The sequence below is a fragment of the Rhincodon typus genome, unplaced genomic scaffold (genome assembly GCF_021869965.1).
Source record: "Rhincodon typus isolate 14 unplaced genomic scaffold, sRhiTyp1.1 hic_rhity00000642, whole genome shotgun sequence".
Lineage (NCBI taxonomy): Eukaryota > Metazoa > Chordata > Chondrichthyes > Orectolobiformes > Rhincodontidae > Rhincodon > Rhincodon typus.
Window position 1 is genome coordinate 25,642 of NW_025966280.1, and position 24,359 is coordinate 50,000.

A 24,359-nucleotide genomic window follows, 5' to 3' on the forward strand; every position below is an offset into this window, starting at 1 on the left:
TCTGAACTCTGTTATAGCAAGAGATGTCCAGCAGGATGTTAGAATCCTTCAGGGATGTTCTCAAAGTATGCCAGAAGAGGTCAGACATAATTGCTGATACTTTATGACTGACCGAAACGCAGAAGGCTTGGGATCTTGGGAGGGCACCAAGCACATCAAGGGAATTCCGAACATGCGGAGGTTACATTGAGGTGTTGGGGAGTGTGCATTAACCTCTGAACAACCCATTTACCAACCTTTCTGCCACAACCTGCCCCACAAGTGACAGATCCAGCAGATCGCACGTTGGATGCGTGAGCTATCTCAGACCTGTTAAACGGAGTGAAATCAACTCCTCAATTCTGAAGGACTGCCGAAGGGGAGAAAAGGATAATGTGTCAGCATGTGTGAGCTATTTTATATTCGTGCATGTGGTTAACTGTAGCAATATCCACACCTGCAATTAGTCAATTGTTTCTATTGGACAACACTGCTCTGAGAGATTTGTGGTTAATTTGAAGGACTGTTCCCATTTGAAGTGCTATTCATTTACATAGATAAATGGACATGGACTTAGTGATTAATAAGAGCAGCGAAGTGTTGGAGCAAAGTTCTTGATTAACTTGGATTTTGTGTTGACTTCTTTAGAATGCATATTTTCCCTATGTTAGATACAAATCAGAATGAAATATGAGGCAAATTTGAAAATGGAATGCTTTTTTTAAAAAAAATACACTTTTGAGCTTTGTCTACTTTAACCTTGTGCAATTTCTACAGTCTGTGAATGGTTTTCTTATCTACTGTGCACATGAATTATGGGAAACTGGGCCTAGTTTTCTCTGCAAAATCTTGTGTTGTACTTGCTTTTTTCAGGCACGAATTCTTCACAATAGGTTTTGATGCCAAACTATTACAATAACTTCTGCTTTAGGGAGGTCGAGTGGCACCCTGTCCTCTTCAGTGTTGGCTCCTGCAGGTTACGCTTTTCCTTCCTGTTTGGTGAGAAATATCACCAGTTATTTCCTGAATAATTGATGTGTGGTGTGATTATACCTGCATTGGGCTTGTTGGGCTTATAACCTACTTTCTCTTTCCTGTAAAGAGCACCAGACTTTCTGGTATTGCTCTGTTTTACCAGTAAACTACACTAGATCAAACCAAGACTGATATAGATACAAAATTACTTACCGTACACAAAGTAGAATTGGTTACTGTACTTGCGTGCAAAATTAGACTGGCTGTAATGGTCATTCTACTCGTACATTTAACAAATGCTTTGTTGCAGAAGAAGTTTAAACCATTTGTGCAAGTAGGTAACGTGCTGAAGAGTGCAGTAGAGAGAGTTCAAACCTATTGTGGTCCAGGTGCTCTCTGGCTATATTTTACCCTTGACTGCGCTATTCCGTTTCAATTGCTTTTTTTTGGAAAGGGCATTCTGCAAACCAACACTAGGCATTGGTGCTTAAATGATAATGGGGAAGAACATTGGATGAAAAAAACTTTTGAGGGGTACGTTAGAAACAGTAATGTTTGGCTGTGCTAGACTTTTTGACTTTGTCTGAAAATCCTCAAGTTTACTGCACTGAAACAGGAGGAACACTGACAGATTTAGTTAGATTGCAATACTTCACTTAATTTACTTAGCAGTGTAGATTTTCAGATTTGTGAATGCATCTTTTGCTAACTTTAAATAAGCATTTTTCATTGTACCATTAGATCCATGATGCTAGATTTTGAACTATTTTTATCATTCCCTTGTAGTGAGATGCATATAAATTGGTGTGTCATGTAATTATTTGATCATACTGTGAATTTTCCGTAGAATCCCTTCAGTGTGGAAGCAGGCCATTCAGCCCAACAAGTTCACACCAACTCTGAGGAGCATCCCACCCAGTCTAACTCCCCCTCCCTCCACCCTATCCCTGCAACCCGCGTGGCTGATCCACCTAACCTACACATCCCTGAACACAATGGGCAATTTAGCATGTCCAGTTCCCCTAATCTGCACATCTTTGGACTGTGGGAGGAAACTGGAGCACCCGGAGGAAACCCACGTGGCACACGGAGAATGTGTAAACTCCACACAGACAGTCACCCGAGGCTGGAAATGAACCCAGGTCCCTGGTGCTGTGAGGCAGTAGTGCTAACCACTGAGCCACCGTGCCGCTCAATTGTTTCTAACCATATAATGCCTTTACTTTAACTCATGGTGTCATCCCCCTAATTGAAGTAGCTTAGAGTCTAGAACTAAGGTTACAATACTGAAGTAATTGTTGTAATAGGAGAAAAATGATTTCATTATTATACTTTAGACTCTGTAGACTTAACACTTGTCAGGCTGAAATGTAGATGAGAAGCCTGCAATACGGGGGGAAAGAATCACTCGATGTACTTCTCCCTTGGACAGGTAAATTACTGACCACTGAGTGGTCTTCTTGTCCATTTGAGTGGGATCTCTAAGCTGGAAGCCTTACAGCTTGGAAGGAGTTACAGATTTCACCTGCTTTGCGTTGCAGTAACACTGCAAAATAGAAGTGGTGTCTGTCTAATTCCCTGCAATTTAAATTTAAAAATATCTTTGTCCCCAGGTACTGTTGTGGGAGGGGAAGCCTTTCCACAGTGCAGCATGCAGCTGATGCAGTACTCAAGCGGGCCAACTTAAGTCTGCCATTGGGATGCCACTTCCAGACAGTTAAACCTGGAGGCAAACTGAAAAATATTAGTCTGCCTCCTTCACTTGTCTTAAATGCATATTAACAACTTTAAAGAACCACCCATTTCATCCTGAATAAAAACCAAAAGAACTGCGGATGCTGTAAATCAGGAACAAAAACAGAAGTTGCTGGAAGATCTCAGCAGCTCTGGCAGCATTCATGAATATAAAACATCAGAGTTAATATTTTGGGTTTGGTCACCCTTCCTTCAGAGCGGAGGAAGGGTCATCAGACCCAAAACGTTAATCTGATTTTTATTTTTATCTTCACAGATGCTGCCAGACCTGCTGAGCTTTTACAGCAACTTCTGTTTTTGCACCCATTTCATCCACCTGGCTCTGATGCCATTCCATACACTTCCATGGTTGGGATGGAGCTAGGGTACTGGCACATGGGCCAGCTGTGCCTTTTTGAGCACCTGTCCATCTCCTGGTCATGCATCTACAGAAAGCCCTGTATGTCTAAACTTGTGCAATAACCTCTGTCATGACTTCCCTTTCCCAGAATCCCATTTGCTGTTTTTGCATCATCTCCAAGTGAGACTACATTAATTGTATAAAAACAAAAAGACCTGCGGATGCTGTAAATCAGAAACAAAAGTTGCTGGAAAAGTCAGCAGGTCTGGCAGCATCTGTGAAGAGAAATCAGAGTTAACGTTTCGGGTCTGGTGACCGTTCTGAGGAAGGGTAATTGAACCCAAAACATTAACTCTGATTTCTCTTCACAGATGCTACCAGACCTGCTAAGACTTCCCAGCAACTTCTGTTTTTGTTTCTAGATTGATTGCAATTGGAAGTTACTAAAAATATTGCAAGGTGCATGTGATAGATGCATACTCCTGACCAATTAGGGTGTGCTTTCTGCAGTTGGACTAAGTTGCATTTTTGGGAACTATGCAAGACAGAAATTACCGGTTACTACCCATTTGTCTGACACTGTTTGATAATGTCTTGCTTTATTTTAAAAAAAAGGCAACACCTTCCATATCTACTTTTCATAGATCATATCTTGACTGCAAAATTCACAATAGTTTTGGAGTTTTTTTTTAAACTCACTTGTTCCATATGTAGTTGAATAGGTTGTGGCAGGATGTGGTTATGCATCTGTGATTATCCACACAATAAGTTGTCATCTCAGCTCCGCTGCTGAGGGTAGATACTGAGCAGAGGCCAGGTGCTGCCCCACAGGAAAATGGGACGGTTAGTCACTTAGACAGTTCTGTGCTCTTCCAGTTATGAAATGATATTTGAAGAGTACTGGAAATAATCTTTTTATCTGCTCCTTTGATATGTTGACCCAATGTATATGTAGGTGGAACAGGTTTACATGAGGCATCCAGAACTGAAACTGTGAAAGTAATTGCTTTACCCTGGACTATATTAGTATTTACTTCCAGCAGATTCTTATCCTAAGCCTTTGAATTTCTTTGTCACTTTTCTGGTAAGAAAAGAAGGTATTATGCAAGAGAGATGAAGATCTGTCATTTCTCCTAGATATTATAGCGTGCCAAGTCCTGATTTTAGTCCAGTTCCAGATTAAACCTCATGCTTAAACAATCCAATATGTCCACGTGAGCCTGACTTTCCCACACCAGTGTCCCTTCCCTTAACTTGCTGAATGGCTGCTGTATGTAGCCAACTGATCGAACTAGACATGCATGACTAATTCGTGTGAGTGCTATCCATGGAAGTTATGCTTTAAAGATACAAGTAAATGGATTAAACTGCTTTGAAGTAAACAAACAAATGTTGGAATTTTCCCTTCCTGAAAGAGGTTGGCAAACTATCATAAGTTTACTATCGGATAGTAAAATGTGGCAATCTGGCAGCTGTTACAGTAAGATGTTTGTCTCTGTTATTTATCATTTAGGGGCATTCATTTTGTAAAACTGGAAGTTAGAATTTTACTGTACTTAGGATCTGATCTTCATTTGAGTTACTGTTTGTCTTAGTAATTCAGGAAGAGTGAGTTTATTATGGTCAGTTAATTAATTGTTCTTGTAAATGTGATTGCAACACACAAGAAAGGAATCAAACAGTTTGGAGGGCAAATTTGTGCGCTTTTGTTTGGGTGAAGTTTCCATATTGCGTGTCATTGGGAGAAGGCCACAAAAGTGGAATGCAATTAACTCATTTAAAGAATGGGACATTCCTCTTTTTCTCTTCCATAATTAATTGACTTTAATATTTTGAAAAACGGTGGGCTATATCTTTGGAATAACCTAATGGCAGGTTGCCTAAGATTTTGTAAATATGATCAATCCGAAAAGGAATAACTTGCTTAGTCAGGGTCCCAAAACTCCAATGACCATTTGAAATGGTTGATAATTGAGTGGTGATAGTGATGGCTGGCCTGCAGGTGCTTATTTTAGTTCATTGAGTATAGGAGTTAGGAGGTTGTGGCTGTACAGGACATTGGTTAGGCCACTTTTGGAATACTGCATTCAATTCTGATCTCCCTGCTACAGGAAAGATGTTAAACTTGAAAGGGTGCAGAAAAGATTTACAAGGATGTTGTGGGGGTTGGAGGGTTTGAGCCATAGGGAGAGGCTCAATAGGCTGGGCCTGTTTTCCCTGGAGTGTCAGAGGCTGAGGGGTGACCTTATAGAGGTTTATAAAATCATGAGGAGCATGGATAGGATGAATAGCCAAGGTCTTTTTTCCAGGGTAGGGGAGTCCAAAAGTAGAAGGCATAGGCTTAAGGTAAGAAGTGAAATATATAAAAGGGACCTAAGGGGCAACATTTTCATGCAGAGGGTGGTGCATGTATGAAATGAGCTGCCAAAGGAAGTGGTGGAGGTTGATACAATTACAACATTTAAAAGGCATCTGGATGGGTATGTGATCAGGAACGTTTTAGAGGGATATGGGTCAAATGCTGGCAAGTGAGATTAGATTAATTTAGGGTATCTGGTCAGCGTGTAAAAGTTGGACCAAAAGGTCTGCTTCAATGCTGGAGAACTCTGACTATGTTACATGTTTTTAATAGGTACTCAATCTCAGGTAAAAGCAAGTTACAGTAGAGGTTGTGTTATTATGGCAAGCCACAGTTCTACAATGTACAAATGCCTTTTTCCAAACACACTCCTTTCGTTAAAAATAACAAAACTGTGCAATATTGTTTGCAGTTACAAATTACCATAGTTGTCATCCCTGAACAAAAATTCTGTTAATTCGAGTCAGTCCTACTTTTGCTCATCTCTGCACATGTATTTATTCCATAATCCCTAAAGACTTTAGGTCTATTAGATACAACTTGTATGAGTGTTTTTAACTGCTTCTGGCATCGGCTCGTTGCTGTGATATGTCCCTTCCCTGAACATTGTTGTTCCCATGGTAAGTGCTTGATCAAAGCAAGATGCTGGTCTTTCAGATTCAATGTCTCTGCTGGATTGAAGGCTTCCAGATTGTGGCAAACTGGGACTACAATTTGATTAAAGTGGAAAATTTATTTTTCTGTTCTCCAGTATCAATGCACATAAGACTCGAAGACTTAGGTGTAGAAATAGGCCATTCAGCCCATCGAGTGTGCTCCATCATTCAATGAAATCACGGCTGATCTGATAATCCTCAACTCCACTTTTCTGCCTTCTACTATAACCCTTGATTCCCGTACTGATTAAAAATCTCCATCTCAGCCATGAAAATACTTGACGGTCCAGCATCAACTCTGTGGTAAAGAATTCCACTACCCTATGAAAGAAGAAACCTCCTCATCTTCGTCTTAAATGTGTGACCCCTTTTATTCTGAGATTATGCCTCTGGTTCTAGACTCTCTCTCAAGGGGAATAATCTTTCTGCATCTATCCTGTCTACCTACTAGCCTCATCCTGCCCCCTTGACCTGTCTGTCCTCCCTGGACTGACCGATCCCCTCCCTAACTCCCCACCGACACTCACCTTTACTGGCTCCAACCCCGCCTCTTTGACCTATCTGTCTCCTCTCCACCTATCTTCTCCTTTTATCCACCTTCTATCCGCCTCCCCCTCCTCTCCCTATTTATTTCAGAATCCCCTTCCCTTCCTCCATTTCTGAAGAAGGGTCTAGGCCCAAAATGTCAGCTTTCCTGCTCCTCTGATGCTGCTTGGCCTGCTGTGTTCATCCAGCTCTACACCTTGTTACCCCCAAGAATCTTGTGTGTTTTGATAAAGTTGCCTCTGATTCTTAACTCCAGTGAGTATAAGCCCATTCTGCTCAATCTGTCTTCATATGACCATCTCTCCAAACCTTGTGCCACCCGAGTGAACCTTCTCTGGACTGCCTCCAATGCCAGTATATTGTTCCTTGGATAAAGGGTCCAGGACTGTTAACTGTATTCCAGCTGCAGTCAACTAGGACCTTGCATATTTTAAGCAAAACCTCCCTATTCTTATATTCCATTCCCTTTCAAATAAAGGTCAACATTCCAGTTACCTTCCCTATTACCTGCTGATTGTATATGCTAGCATCTATGATTTATGTTCAAGGACTCCCAAATCCCCCTTTTTTTTGTAGCTTTCTGCAGCCTTTGTCCAATTAAATATATGTTGTCCAATTAAATATAAATTGTAAATAATTGTGGCCCCAGCCCTGATCCCGGTGGCACTCCATTTCAGTTGCGACCCTGAAAATGCCCTCCTGTTTAGCTCATCTTTGGCTGTGCTTGATCATGTTATGTGTTTCTAAATGCTCTGCTGTTACATCCTTTATCATAAAGTCAAAGATTTTCCCAATCCACAGGTCCCCAATTTATGCATATCTGGATATGAATGCTCCTACTTGTGAATGAGAACTCATTGAGCGGCTGTAACTTTAAACATTTCCTGTGCTAATGAACTGCTTTTCATTGTTGCATTTCAGCTGCTTTTCATTGTTCTGCATTGTGTTCTGACTTGCGTACAAATCAACTTGCGAAAAGACTCCAGAACAACACTGTTTGCAACCCGGGGGCTTCCTGTTCAGATGCTAAGCTAACTGACCAATGGTTATCTGTTTATTGTCTCCTTCCATTTTTAACCAAAGATGTTACATTGGCAGTTTCTCAGTCCTCTCTTCTAGAGTTTCAGGGTTCCTGGAAGATTGCTGCCAGTGCATCCACACCCTGTCTAACTACTTCCTTTAATATCCTTGACGCATCCCATCGTGTCCAGCAGATTTATCGGTCTTTAGCCCTCATTAGTTTCCATAGCACTTTTTCTCTAAAAGTCATTGTATTTACTTCCTCTCCTCGTTTTGCCCCCTGAATATTTAGTAATTTTGGAATGCTATTAATCTCTTCTACTGTATTTATTCGACTCTGCCATTTCCTGGTTTCTTAGTAGTTGCCTTGTTTAAGGTGCCCCACTCTGATTAAACAAAACTTTGCTAATTCATTCACAAATTCAGAGTGTTGCAATGCTTTCACATCTGTTAGCTAAAGCATCCCTGCTGTACCTCTCTCCTTGTTGAGATATGGGTAAACCCTTGTGTTGTCAGACCAAAACCAGATGGTGCAGGAGCGTTGCAATTGCTGGTGAGCTGTCTACAGTAGATCTTATTCTTACATATCTTATTTTTACATGACTTATGTACTTGACTTCAGGCAGTTTTAGTTGCATCTTTTTCTTCTTGGTTCATTTTTAAATCCAGCTTCTTCTTTGGTTCTGTAATTGTTTGTTTGCTTTCAATTGCTCACCCAGTGCTTGCTGCTCAGAATAATTTATTTGGCCTCCTTATCATTCCATCCTTTTTTCATAAGCTCCTGGGTTGGTGCAGTGGGGCTGCTGGTTCCTCTATCTTTTCATTTGGAATGGACTTGAAGGCAGCTGGAACTCTTCTCGGCACATGCTGAGTTGCTCTCACAATTTCATCAACCTGAATTTTTTTTTTCTGTTGTTCATTCACAGGATGTGGGCATCACTGGTTAAGCCAGCATTTACTGCTCAGGAAGATCTATAAAAGGTCTGGTCAGAAATCATTAGCTTAAGTGGCCGGTAAAATACTGTAATCTATTCAGGCTCATGTAGGATTACAAGTCCAAGCTTTAAATTTGGTTCAGCTGAGATGAGTGGATTTTGCTTGAAGTCTATTAGTTTTGCTCCAGATTTTCATTCTGACTATTGCGTTGGATTCATAGCTTCGTTTCTCTTTTTAGAGTTGAAATTTTCCATCACAGAGCCTCTACCTTATCTTGGAGGGCCACATTTTTGGGTCATCATCCTAGTCACTTTGCACAGTTCTGTTCAGCTCATGATTTTGCAAGAAGTACTGGTGTTTATTTGACACTTCTCATTCACTTGATTCTCTGCTATGGTCATTATTCTAACAGCAATGGGCCATTTATCTCAATTAGATGTAATGTTAACCTGTTGTAGGGTATAGTGTAATTCAGCAGAAATCATGGGCTGACATCTGTGCAGCAGCCAACTTCATAGACTTTCTTTTGCTTCTTTCGAGCTAAACACTTGCATGTAATGTAATTCTTCCCTCCCTCTTACTCTTTCTGTCTCTCTTCCTGCCTGTCTCTTGCTCTTCCTTAAATAACTTCGCAAATCTTAAATAAAAGCAATTTTGTTAATCTAAATTTCTTGCTCTCACTCTAAATGCTAAATTGTTCCCTGAAAAGCGTTTACTCTGAGACTTTTATTGAACCTGCCTATTTGCAGAGTGTCCAGGGGAATGTGGTGGAATGTCTGCAGCTTAAACACCAGCTACTGAACTCTGATCTGAAGTTGTTTGAGCTACAAACATTTGCTACAGTTGCTTTCACCACGGATCACCTTGGTGTCCAGCTGCTCCAACATGCTTCTGCTGCAACATATCACCTGACCTGCCATGTTTATTGTATTTTGTTTGTTATTCATTAAGCGTTCTACGATCCCTGCTCTTTACGCTTGTAGAATCCCCACTCTCCATAAATGTTGTAAATTTTTCCTTTATTTTACATGCCAGTTTCAAAATTCTACATAATAAGCTATTTGTAAGGAAAAGGCTAGACAGCTGAACACAAACTGAAGACCTTACTTTTACTTTAAAGATTAAACCAAAATGTTCTTATTCGTTAATGTTCTTTATCAAAAGCACAGAAGCTTTTTACGCAAAAGAAAGAAAAGCAACAAAGTTAGATACATTCTGATTGTTTAGAAAGATCTTAACATAGTCAGCAAAAAGAAAGATTCAATCTTTTCACTGCAATATTCTTTTCAGAGAAAATGAAATACCACTCCATTTTAACTCTTATTTTCTTTCTTGACTAACTCTCCAATTTTAATGGTCTAATGTCTTTTCAGTTCTAACAGCCAGGAAACTACTTCACAAACTCTCAAAGCTTGGAGACTTCACAAAAAAAAAGCTCCCCCAGTCTGAAGATTTCTACACAAGTAACAAACTGTCCTTTTGTTAGAACAGAACAGTTCTGTTGAGCTAAGACCTGATTCTCCTGATCTGAACTCAAACTTGCTGGTGGTCTCAGTTTTTCTGTGTATCATAAAAATTAATTTTGTCAACATTTCACCCATTAATTCCAATTTAAATCACATTAGTTCGTTGTTCCAAATTAATCTTCTGACTTTTCTTCAAAAAGAAAACTTAGCTTCACAAAACTGAAACCGCAAATCTAATTTACTTACCAGTTGAAATTTCAATTTCTGTTCAGATGTTTTATATACCTTTTTTTGTCAGAATGACCTCAAACTGCATCACCAAGCTTGTAAAATTCTTAGAGCAAATGAAAAACTTGACATGGTACATCTTTGCAAGTGTCATAACCTATCAAAAACTCATGTATTTGCTGAGTTTTAAAGTTATGAAAGACCCATTGTTGAATATCCAATTCATTTTAGGAAAATGGGGGCCTTGCCGAAGCTCATGCAAATTTCTAAAGGCATTCATAAATGAGTGCTGAAAGTGAGAAGAAGCTCTGTCTGGACTTCATTAAAAAAACCTTTTGAATCCTACTTTCCATTGCCACTGCTACTTGCCACAAATGCAGAAGACGTAATTGTGTGATTGAATTGAGGTGAAAATGCAATTCAACTGAAATTTCAATAAATTCAACCTGACGTAATTTTAACTAAGGACTTTAATATAGAGCACGGAGTGCAGTCGGCATTTTATTTGTACTCTATAAATTAATGAGACTATCTTTTGCAACGTATTGTAATTATCTGTATGATGAAACGATCATAATTACGCAACTTTATTATTTTAAGCTTTTTAAAATAATTCTAACTGGTGAATTGGGACGACTGGTTTTGTTCGTATTGTCACTGCAATTCGGCAATTGTCTGTCTGTCTAACAGTCCCGCCCACCCTCCCTTTAATGTACCTAAAAACTAAGTGATCACTGGAAATAGTTCCTCCTGGATTTACTTAATCAAAACGCTAAACTTAAACCTCTAACTTCCTTGTTTCAATGAAAAGTGGCTAAGATTCCTGGTAACAAGGATGTTATTTCAGTTTTCATCTAACTTTGTCGTATGATGTCATTCCTAAAATAAGTAATGAAAGACAGGATACAGTATTCTTTAATTGTGATAATTAATTCATAATACTTTGCTACTGTACCTATTTTTGCAATCTTCGACTTTGTACGGTTTTGTACTGTTCCAAATGCTGTGCATGCACTTTTTTTTTCAAATGATGCAGTCATAAAGTATGCCATTGGCAGATTTAATTGTGTGAAAGAACTAACATGGATTGTTTGTGACCCTTACAGGATGTGTCATTCTGTAAATAACTCCAACATTTGGCAGTTAGGGAATAAACATGAACTGTTTGCATTAAAATAAAGCAAAGAGTTGCGGGTGCTGGTGATCTGAAACATAAACAGCAATTGCTCGATAAAATCCAGTCTGGTAGCTTGGCAGAATTAAAGTTTCGAGTCCAGTGATCCTTCCCTTCTTGAAAGGGAAGGGTCTGAAGAAGGGTCATAGGCCTCAATATTAGCTCTGCTTTCTCTCCACAGATGCTGCCAGACCTGCTGGGTCTCTCCAGCACTTTGTCACTGTTGTTCATTGTTCCTCAAATGTGCAATTTTTTACCGAGTCATCATTCCTTATTTAGTCTAGATGATTCTAATAAATGAGTGTTGAATGCATTCACATGACAATTTTCCATGCTCTAATTCAGTCCAATCATTTATGCTGCACAAAGTTACTAATCATTCACCCTCTAATACCATGAATCATTTTATTTATATATAATATATAACATATACACTTTGCATTTCTAAATTTAATTGCTATGTTATACCAGAACACCAATTGATGACAGTAAGTATGTGGAAAAATGTCTTCTGGTGTGTTGGGGCAAAAACCAAAGCTTGACTGGTGTGGACAGATGTATGTTAAACCTGGCATTTGAGAATTAAGGATATTTCTAATTTTGTTTTCCAAACTGATTCAGAATGTTGATTTTATTTTTGATAGATGTCTGCAAGCGTTCGATGTTTCACTAAGCCAGTAGAAACATTAGAGAGATCACTTGAGATAAGTCGACACAAGGGCAAAAAGAAACTGCAGAAAAGACCAAACTATAAGAATGTGGGTGAAGAGGATGAAGAGGAGAAGGGAATGGAAGAAAAGGAAGATGACGCTGAAAAGCTGAAAGGTACTGAGTCTAGTACAAAGGGCATCAAGACAAGTGGGGAGACTGAAGGTGAGTGTAGTACTGACTAGAAGACTGATATCTCCCCTCACTTTCCTACAGTCCAGTGATTCAGTATCTTTGCTGAATGTCTTCAAGCTTTCAGAGCCAAATTATTTTGAGAGTTTATAAAACTGAAGGAGAACAGTTGCATGTTGATCAAATCTGAAATAAAAATGGTAAATGCAGGAGATACTATCTAGTCTGCCATGTATCAGTGTAGAGTTCAACAGAGTTAGTTTACTGTGACATTGTGGCCCTAAAACATTAATTCACAGATGGAGCCTGATTCTTGACCACTTCTAGCATTTTCCATTTTTATTTCAGATTCTCAGCATCTGCAGTTCAAATAGGGGCAAATTTGCAAATGAGTCACAGATGATAAAAGGTTAGGTAGCATTCTTGAATTAATTCATGGAATACTGGCATTCAGGCCACTATTTATTGCCTGTATGTAATGAACCTTGAAGAAGAGCCACTTTCATGAGTACAATCCAGCCATTTGCTAAGCATTTTGGCTCAACTATGGATATGGCATGTTACATATGAGTCAAATCAAGTAATGGTGGCAATTTCCTTTTCTGGAGGATGTTAGTAAACCAGATGGATTGTATGACGATCCGTAGTTTCAGGGTTACTAGCTTCTCATTCCATAATTATTTATTATTTAAATTTAAGTTCCTCAGTTGTCAGGTTGGGACTTGAAGTGATGTCTTCGTAGCATTAATCTAGGCCTCTGGACTAGTCATCTGGTAACATAGCCACCATATTACATGATATCAGCAGAATTGGATTCCATTGCAATCCGTAACATTGTGGCCTTGCATATCTATTGCACAATTACTATTGAGCTAGGGTTGAGCCTTGATTTGAAAAGGACTGTAGGAGAACATGCCAAATGCAGCACCATCCAAACCTAAAAATAGGATGCCAACCTGATGAAGCTACTACCCTGGACTGTAATTGTGTTAACCACCTGAAACACATATGATAGGCAGAACAAAGCAATTCCATAACCAACAGATCAGATAATAGCTCTGCAGAGCTGTAACATCAGCATTGGATGGTGTGGCAATTAACTAGGCAGTGGAAAAAGCTCCATGAACATCCTCAGGATGGCCCAGTGTGCCAGTGCAAAAGATGAGCCGAATTATCTCTTACCACCTTCAATTAGAAGTGTCAAGTGGATGATCCACTTTGGCCTAAGGTCCCTATCATCACAGATGCCAGACAAAGCCCATGGGTCCTGCCTACGTCCCAGCTTAGTATTTAAGATGTGTGTGCCAGGCCTTGTTGGATCCCTGCCACACTATTCTAGTGCAACTATAGCACTAGCCTCTATCTGACCCAAGAGGAGAATTGCAGAGGCCTCTCCAGGCCTCATTTCAGACTTGGTTCAAGCACACGAATAGAAGTACTGAATTCTAGAGCTGAGTTGAGGCTGACTCTCTGGACAAAGTCTAAGATCAAGGTTTCCTGACAAAATTGGACTGAGTGGGAAGCTGTGCATCAGATGAATGCATACCTGACGCAAAAATGATTGTGGTTGTTGGAGGACATTCATCTCAGTCCCAAGACATTGCTGAAGGAGTTTATTTCAGTAGTAACCTAGGCCCAAACATGCTTTACAAGGATCTCCTGTCCAATGTAAATCCGGAAGTCGGAAAGCTGTGCAGTGATTGTCTAGTGTGCAATTACAATTTCAAATTTTTCCGATTAATGAAGTGGTTCATGCTTGCAGCTGTTTTAAACTAAAATATCTTGAACTTTGAGTAAGGAAAGATGCTGAGAGACTCCTAGATGAGTACAATGACTATTGTAGCAGGCACCACCACAGCATTTCTGATTTTAAGGAAATATAGCCACATGTATACCAAGGTCTGCAAATTGTGACAGAAAAAGATGACATCAGAAAGTGGTACACAGTCATATATAGATATGATATAGGTATTTCTAAATCAACCTAGTCAGAGATAGTATCGCACACCTCTGGACCAGGTAGGACTTGAATCCAGCCTCTTAGCTCACTGCCATTGTGCCACAAGAGCCCCTTATAGCTATGATCTACTTCCTTCAGTGTTGTAAACTCTTTAAAATACTTTGGATAATTGCATCTTTAAAGTTCAGCAGAAATCAGCCCAGCAGATTCATAACAACTAAAGTCAATCAGGAAACGTAGTAGTTTTGATAATTTAGAACCAATGTCATATTTAAATCGATAAAAAGTCAACAATGCAATGCAGACATTAAGCTACAACAATTTGACACTTCATTTGCTGCAGTTCTTTAAAGTGATTCAAAATCATTCAATTATACACAATGCTTATTCTCCTTTTGCTTGCAATGGCATTAATATGTACTAATGCAAGGACAAACTTATGCTGTGCTAATAAAATCCTGCCCAAGTTGCTGCTATTTCTTCTCAAAGCACACGTATGCCTGCAGAGAAATGTGTTAACAGAATCTAACTCTCATATATTTAGTAGAACAGTTTTGTGCCTTTTATTGATTTTTTTTTTTTTTAAACTTTTCCCTCATCTACCATTCCATAGATGATCTTTGTTTTCACTTACATTTCAAATACATGGGGCACTGTCATTTCATAGATTGCATTAACATAGAAACACTTTATTTGGCACACCAAATGTGTGCAAGTATTTTCCTCCCATGTGGGTACCCAGTTCAATTTCCCATCTTTCTCTTTACTAAATCAAGCTCAAATTACATACAGTGAGTGCAAATGATCCCAGAAGTGGTGCTTTTAAACTTGAACAGATTTTGAAGTGGTGTAATCTAAATACATACACAGGTCATTTCAACTGTACAGGAAAGAGTTGTAGGCATGCACTTTATTAGAATAGTTTGTGTAGGTAGGAGCAAACTTGTATCATAAGACAAGAAACTAGAGTCATGAGCACAGCTCAGTCCATTGCGCAAACCAGCTTTCCATCTATTGATTCCATCTCTACTTCCTGCTGCCTCGGGAAAGCAACCAACAGAATCAAAGATCCCTCCCACGCCGCTTATACTTCCTTTCACCCTCTTCCGTTTCAAGAACGGCTTCTTCCCTGCTGTTATCAGACTTTTGAATGAACCTTTCAAATGTTAGTGTTGATCTCTCTCTCTGCAGCTGTAACACTGTATTCTGCACTCTATTCTGTTATCCTGATGCACTTTGTATGGCATGATCTGCCTGTATAGCATGCAAAACAACACTTTTCACTGTATCTTGGTACATGTGACCACAATAAATCGAATCAAACTCAAACATAGGAGAAGGAGTAGGCCATTTGGCCTACTGAGTCTGCTCTGTCATTCAGAGAACGTGGCTGATCTGATTATCCTCAACTCCACTTCCTTGCGTTTTCCATATGAGAAGTATTGTCATGCGTGCTTTACAGGCAGATTGTACTATACAAGTGCATCAGGGTAACAGAACAGTGCAGGATTGGGTGTTATAGCCACAGAGAGTGCAACAAGAGATCAACATAAACATTAAAGAGGTCCAATCGAAAGTCTGATAGCAGCAGGGAAGAAGCTGTTCTTGAATCTTTTTGCATGTGTCTTCAAACTTTTATATCTTCTGCCCGATGGCAGAGGGTGGAAGAGACTATAACCGGGGTGGGGAGTGTCTTTAATTATGTTGGTTGTTTTCCCAATGCAACAAAAACCTTCCTATCTCAATACTGCAATCCATCTGAAATATCAACAATCCATTTGCTGTCCCTATACCCACTGAACTTAGTATACTCACTTTTTATATTTCATGTATAAAGACCCCCAAATTCCTCTGTGCTATTGTCTTTTTCCATTTAAATAATATTCAACTCTTTCACATCAAAGTATTTTCCCACATTATATTCCATGTATCAATTTTTTGCCTACTGACTTAGTATACCTACATTCCTCTCTGTCATAGATAACAGTGTGGAGCTGGAAGAACACAGCAGGCCAGGCAGCATCAGAGGAGCAGGAAAGCTGACGTTTCGAATCGGGACCCTTCTTCAGAAGGGTCCAGACCTGAAACGTCAGCTTTCCTGCTCCTCTGATGCTGCCTGGCCTGCTGTGTTCCTCCAACTCCCCACTGTGTTATCTCAGATTCCAACATCAGCAGTTCTTACTATCTCCCTCTGTCATCTGCAAATTTGGTAATAGGACATTCACTTCCTTCATCCAAAGTCATTAATATGTTCTTAAAATCCTGTCCATGGAATTGCATGTACTTTCTTGAGCTACCCTCTTCCCTAGTCAGTATGTTATTTCAACCTGGTCTTCTACATGAAGTCAGCGGGCAAACCATCTTGCAATTTCTCAGCAGATAATTTTGCTTTTCCTTCCCTGCTATCTCTTGATAAGATGGAATAGTTTTTTTTTGGCAGCATATTTGGTTAATTCTCTGCAGAGCAACAATGTTCCCCTTTTGAAGCCAGTTTTTAATTATCTAGACTTGTTCTGAGAGCTTAAATGTAACAAGATTTGAATTCGCCCAAAATTAGAAGGCAGCTTCATAGACATGGTTTGAATATTAGTTCTATTATGAAGTAGGGTAAAGAGAGGTGTGACTGAACTGAGGTGAACCTTACCTAGGTTTCCCTGGGGAAAAACATGTTGTTGCGAGTCATTGTACATGGAGCAAAAGGCTTTGCTGTTATGAGCCATTGTATACAGAGGTTGTACTGATGTACATGAGCACTACATAAACCTGTGAGTTTATGGGAATTTTGAAGCAATGTCATAACCATTGTTACAAGTGGAACACTTCTGAAAGGCAAAGCAATAAAGAAACGTAACGTTTTTAATGCTGTAACATTCTCAGTCTAAATACAACTTACACCATTTTCTTCAAACAATGTCCAGTTCTCTGGAGTTCAAAAGAATAAAATCATACAACTCAACAAACCCTCCCCTTTTCACCTATCTCTAGTGTGACCCAAAGTGATGGCTAGATGCATATTTTTAGCTGTGGTGTCAGTTTTGTGAAGAACTCTTTTTGTTAGACGATTATTTATGATTCTATAGTATAGCATTCTGGCAGCCTTGAGTGCAAGTTGAAGGGAACTTTGGAAAAAAGATCTAATGCACATTACGACCCAAATCCTGTTTCCACTTGCTTTTAAATGCCTTTGTGCATCCACTTTATTAACTCCAATTGCATAATTGATGTGTTATTCTAATAGATTGGTTCCAAAAATAAGCTTTCAGGGGATTATCAATGGGAGTGTATTTTCAGAGATCATCATCTAGAAACTCACTCCTGTCTTTTTAATGTAATTGAAGTGCAAAACCTCATCTGAAGCACAGTATGCCCTTCAAGTGATTCCCACCAATTACAGCTGTTACTGGGTAACATTAAATGCTGAAGAATAACTGAGAATTGTCTCTAAAGTCACTTGATGTGTACTTTTTGCCTTTTGTCCAACACCATAAAATGATGAGAAAAGGCAGAGTTAATGGTTTGGGTCCAGTGACCCCTTCTCGTCTACCACCGCCGCATTCTCTCCCCCCCCCCCCCCCCCCCCCCCTTGCGGACCCTTCAGACCTTCTGAGAAAAGGTTACTGGACCTGAAACGTTAACTCTGCTTTCTCTCCATAGATGCTGCCAGACCTGCTGAGTTTTATCAGCAGTTTCCAGCATGTGCAATTCTTTGTCTTTTTTTTTCCCCCCATAAAATGATGGAAGAATGATTCTATTCCTGAACAGAACATATGCTTTTAAGATGGAAAACGTTTGAAGGGCCACAAAGCTGAGAAACCATGTTTTAGACATACTGTGTAGAGACTCAGATGCTTTCTCAGGGCATGATTAGGTACAGAATGTGGATTATGTAATATTTACAGGTACATGCATGCATTGCGATCGTGGACAGTTGTATAATTCTACTGCAATCTGACAAACTGCAGACATGCCACTTCTTTGCATTTGAATAATCTTATTCAAACAATTTGCTTGAGCACTAACCAGAATTCTACAATGAAGCTTAAGTAATGAACACGTTAACTTAATTGTTATATTGATAGAGTACAACCTGGTTTAGACTCTTCGTCAAAATTACCACTGTGGATTATTGAACAAACCTTTCCACATCTTAAAAGTGGACATGAGCGGTAACCTTGCTCGATGCTTTAAATGTAAATTTGGCCAGAAATATATTTTGCTAAATTTATGATCCCTGATGACTGACTTCCCAACCAGGGAAAATCAATCTTCCTATATAGCCTTAAAAAGCTTTCCAGGTATTTTGCATCATAGGGATGTCTAAGGCACTTGCAACAAGGTAAACCCAGTATGATTTATTCAGTTAGTAACTTTGCGTCCCAACCTTTATAAACCCAATTAAACCAATAGTTTAAAGCAAAAGAAAAAAATTATTTTTTGTGAATAACAGTCAAAGGTTTTGATTGCTGATTTGTTAGAGATAGTTACATTGATGTAGTTTATAACCAGGTTTTACTATGTCTCTGATTTTGCGCTAATAGTTTGTTTACTGTTGTGGTTCGCTAAACTAATAATTGAATTTACCTTGCCATAACATCTGGATTTTAAGGACTGTGAGGGAATTTCAGTCCAGATTTGTGATGGGATTAGGGGTGATTTAAAAAGTTGGATTACTTTCATTTTCAGCCTCTTCTCTGAAATTTACTTCTGCCTCCCAACGATTGTTGTCAATGGTAACTGGTATAAAATGTTCTTCAAGCTGTTAATTTTTTTTGAATTTACTGATTCAGTTGATTCAAATTGGCAAGTGAATCTGAAGGTACTGTTGATTTAATTTGTTTAATAACTATAGTTGCATTAAGTTTAATTTTCAAATCAAAGAACATCTCATCAGCGGCAAAGTTTTTGAAGGGAGTATTTTCTGAACCCCAGAGAGCAATTGGCTAGTTTGTTATTTCCATTAAATATCCAATCTGTATAAAATCTGCTCCTCCTCTATAACTAGTGCATGAAATTTAAGCAAGCAGTGCAGAAATGTTTGTTCTGTGATTGCTCCATACTTGTGGAGAGGTGCTACTCTATTAAGGTAGAACTGAAATTGGTAATGGATCACGAGAGTAATTATGTCTATAAACCTACATTGGGTGTTTGCTACAAGTTTTACTGAAAGGTACATGGCTACAGAAACCAATAATGCTACTAATATGACACCATCTTCCCCCATTTATTTGTTACTTAAATAGCCAGTCACTTGATTGTGTTTTAGATTTTCATAGTAATTTAAGATATTGTTTTGAAGATGGTCAAACTTGCAAATCTGATCATTGAAGATCATTAAAATCCCTTCTTGTTAGTATCCAATTTTAATGTTTTCTGTTCTGTATTTCTGAAAACTGCCTCCATAAAAGACTTGCTTTGACTTTTGTCTTACAAAATTTACACTTTTTCAATTTCATGTTTAAAAATTCCATTGAATCTGGAACCTGAGAATGCGGTTGCTCATAACCGTAATGTTGAAAAGGAAGTACAGATAAAATTATTTGCAATTGGAACTAAATATTATACATGCTTTTTCTGTGGATTAGTGCTAAATCACACAGATCTATGCAGGTTCCATTATTGGTTTTCAGCTTTGTTTTTGTTTAAATGCAGTAAGGTGGCATCTAGGTAGGGAATTCACCATAACAAACCAGAATTATCCATTGAAAATATTTTCATCTTTCAAAAATCCTTGTTTGATCATGTGTTACAAATGATGCCCTGCGTTAGGAATACAGCAGCTGCCTTTGTATCTAATTTGTGAACATTGAGCAATACTAGTTCTGTTTTTCACTTAAATTCTCTTAATCCCCAGCAGACATCCAACTTGGAGAATCAGTTATAATTTTTTAAAAGTGCTTTTTTAAACTAAAGTTCAGAAGTTATATATGTTGTGTGTGTGTTTTATGGGCAGAGCTGAAGACTGTATTTCAGTCTTACAGATAATGGCAATAAATAATTGTATCTTTTTTGACTTTGAATGCTTTCAGGACTTTACACTTGTCCTGTGATCTTGTACACTGTATAGTGTTTATTGTACAAATAGAACTAACTGATCATCTGGGGCATTGCTGATAGTCATCCAGAGGATATGTTGTTATTATAATAGTGGATTTTAGTCCACGTATCATTCAGTATATTATCAGAACCACTCCTACATGGTGACTGTAGATCAAAATTCTTTTTTGTTGCCATGATTTTCTGAAACTTTGGTTGGCAATTTTTATGGATTAGATTTGCAACTGAGTCTCCTGGGAAAGTGGAATTGGCTGCTCTGTTATTCGTAAATGGTGAGCCTGCAAGTGTATTGTTTACTTCTACGGTTTTATCTCCACCATTTTAAGACAAAAGATGCACAATATCATGTTAAGTATGATGTATCTACATCTCACTACTACATATTATTTGAACTGTTCCCCAGTGCTGTCAAATTCTTGTACTAAGCCCTGTACTGTTAAATGGTTTAATATGAGCCATCAGTATTGCAAAACACTAGGTTCCATTAAGTATATCTTCCATTACCAACTTATCTTTCTAACAAGGAAATAAAAATGAAACGCATAGGTACAAGAAAGAAAATATACAAATAAAACAAAACTCATTTATGAATACCTGAATTAGTCACTCGATAGTACAGAACTTGAGCTAATAAGAGACATAATATTAAACTTGAGTGCAAGGCAGAGGACTTCAAAAGAATGTCTCTTTAGCAATGTATCTTTTAGTAAAACAGATGGATGGATCATATGGAAAGATCAAAGTTTCAGACTGTGTATCCGCCAGTGAATGGGAAATAGCTTGGGGCCTTGCACTTTAAAAATGTTTATGAATTAAAGGATGTTGAGGATAGGAACAGAATATGATGGGGGAAGAGGGTGACAATAGAGTATCAGGTTTGGATGGGGATAAAGAATGTGCAAATGAGAGGAAATTAGATCATTTGTTTAGGGGGAAGTTGAAGGAACCTGATCAGGATTGTCCTGCTTTAAGAGAAGATATAGACAGTCACAAGTAGCTTGAGATTTTGGAAATCTGAAATAAGGGCAGAAAATGCAACAGATACTCAGTATTTATGATAAGAGAAATAGAGTTGAATTGCTATTTCATGTGAATACTGGTCAAGGAGTTCTTTAAAAAAAAATTGTAAGATAAGAAACACGAAACTCAATGATTGTCCTAAGTGTTGGAAGAATTCTGGAAGAAACAGAGGTGGAAACCCAAGAGGAAAATTCTTTGTGTACATTGCCCAAGCTTCCATTACTCTGAATTTCGATGCCCACTCTGTACCATTCTGACAGTCCTGTAGGCGGTTGAGATGTTGTCCATCTTCAGTTCATACCGTTGGCCATGAAGCAATACTGAAAGCCCTCTGTTATGGACCAGACCAAGTCCCCTTAAAATATATTGAGAAGATAGTCTAGACCCTAACTACTTATTTTAAGGGCAAGTTCCAGACTTTATTCATACACGATGGTTAAAATACAACAAAAGAAGAAATTGGAATAAATTAACTCCATTGGAAAACTTAACAAAATAATACCTTATTTAACTCCTCAACAATAACAAAAACAGTTCCAATATAATAACATCCCATGAACACATCCTTGACAAAGCCAAATTCAGTGAAATACATTGTCTCACACATAATTCTCCAGTCCAGGAGAAAAAATATCAAGAGAAAACTGAAACTGAGAGTGTAGCAGAGAGAGATTTGTTGCAGCTTCCAAACCCAGCTTCAAAAGCCCCAACAACTGCTACTGAAAAACTAAAACTAAAAATCCTAGTTTCTGTGGGAGTTTGACCCCACTCATTCAGGCAGCTTCTATTGTTCCAACATTTTTTTAAAGAGAAAAAACCCCAAAAACCTCGCACTATTTATTGTCTTGGAACAGGCTTGGCACCTCTGTCTCAACATTTCTTCATTTTAAAAAGAAAAAAACCAGGACAAAATACACCTCTTAAAGCCATAGTTTTGTCACACCTCATGGGTGGTCACCCCACTGCTAAGAATGCAGCTTGCAAGTTTTTAGCTTAATGGCTCATTTTTAGTGGAAGGAAAGAATCTGGTTATGTCAAAATCTTTTCAATGCAGTGATAATGCTGCAGTTGACTAGTGTCTTGTGTTGACATTTATCATCAAATCAAAAAATCTTCAGAGTTTGCTGAATGCATCAAGAAGCCAACGTGTATCAGTTTAAGAAGGAAAAAATCTGAAAAAAGACTTTCTACTACAGGACTGCATTTATTGAAGGTAAGTGATGTGCACTTACAAACTGCAGTAATCGCGAGCAAACCCATAGGAATACGTACAACTAGAGTGGGCAAGCATAGGTTGATACAACAGTCAAGTATTCGACAGCTTGATTTTTCAAAAGCAAAGTTGTGGTCGGAAGGAAGTTAGGAAGAGTAACCAAATAATTAATCAGCTGAAGTGAGGCCAAGGTTCTTCCATCATGTGACAAGAGTTGTCTTTCAGAAAATATGAACCTTTTCAGGGATTCAAACCTTTTGATTTTAAAAAGCAAATTATATTGCCATTTAGAATTATTTCATTTGTGATGCAAATTAGACTTTACATTTAGTCTACTGGACAATTCTCAAAATGGAACCTCTTCAAATAATTTATGCATATCAGTCTAGAATTCCCCTTAATACATGGTTAATTAACTAAACTTATCCAGAACGCACTTCTTGCTATGCATTTTTCACATCACAAGTATTTTTCATTAAAATAATGTATTTGTAAAACTCCCTGGTGACAACATGTAGCAGAGATTTTTCTTTCATTGGTTTTAAGTATTTGAAAACAAAGTTAATGTCTGTTTGCTCATAAACATTTCATTATCAGCACGCTTTAATGAGCATTAAGCTAACCATTCACGATTAGCTGATCTCACGACTTTATTTTCCCTGTATTGCGATTTTCAAATTATGTATTTAGTATAGACAAGTTACAAATTGAAGATCTTTTTGATTTTTAATAAAGACACTTGGGGAAATTGTTCTGGGGCCAAGTCATGATTTGTTTGGATTCTTCTGGCATAAAGTAATTGGTTACAGTAGCGCACGTTTTTTAAAAAAAAAAATTCTTTTCCTACTGTTTTAAGAAATTGAGATGGTTATAATGGAACGATGCAAGGTTTCAGGCCCCCAGCAAGTAGGCTTGACTGAACAAAATACAACCGATGAGGAGAAAACAGCAGCTGCCTCAAGGGTCGATAATCCGAAAAGAAGGTAAGCTTAGTTTTGTATTTATGAAGTGAAGTTCAGTTATTTTCTCTTGGCATGAAAGGGGAGAAGTTGCGTTTAAATCCAGCCATGACTAGGGAAAGGTCAAAAACATTGGAATGCAGGCACTTGCATTGTACTTGCTTTTCAGATGCCCATTCTTGGCCCCCAGTGGTGTTTCTTTCTCCATTCCATACTCTTGCACCATTGAAGATGTCTTAACACGCCGCTTTAAAACTTCATTTTAAAATGTTTGTTTCATTTCATTTTGTGACACAAAGTTGATTGATTGTTAGCCCAGGCTGCAATAGCATCAATGTGTATTTGTCTGAGCACTTCTAACATAGTAAAGCATCACTTGGCACATTTTTCAAACTGTATTTGACACTGTCACTTTACAATACTAAAAACTTAGTCAAAGTGGTAGGTTTCTGAAGATCAAAGAGAAGCGGGGAGGTTTGCTAGTGTCACTTAGAGTTTAAACGAGAGTGGCAGGGGGTTGGAAAACAGAGCAGTAGGTCAGCAAGCGAAATGACCAAGGAGGAGTTAGAGACAAGGCCAGTAAGGCTAAAGGGAAGAACAGATAGGGAGATGTTGCAGACCCTGGCTTGACTGGTGGTCTGAAGTGTATTTGTTTTAATGCAGTATAACAAGGAAGGTGATGAACTTAGAACTTGGATTGTTAAATGTGACTACGATGCTGTAGCTATTACAGAGAATTGCTTCAAAGAGGGTCAAGACTGGCAGCTTAATGTTCTGGGATTTAGATGTTTCAGTCGAGATAAAGGTTTAAAAGAGGTGGGGAAGGGTTGCGCTACTGATCAGGGAGAATATCAAAGCTGTACTGAGGGAGGTCACCTT

At 38.5% G+C, this 24,359-nt stretch overlaps 1 protein-coding gene across 1 annotated transcript in view; it reads left to right on the top strand.

The window, feature by feature from the left end:
* The window catches only part of LOC109938216 (protein CLEC16A-like), a gene marked incomplete at both ends in the record, with an annotated part of 44,745 nt that extends 21,241 nt beyond the window's left edge, over positions 1-23,504 (top strand). The window contains 2 exons of the mRNA XM_048621424.1: positions 12,079-12,307; positions 23,378-23,504. Of these exons, the coding sequence (XP_048477381.1) occupies positions 12,079-12,307; positions 23,378-23,504 (356 nt within the window). The remainder of the gene's footprint in view (positions 1-12,078; positions 12,308-23,377) is intronic.
* Between the last annotated feature and the right edge of the window lie 855 nt (positions 23,505-24,359).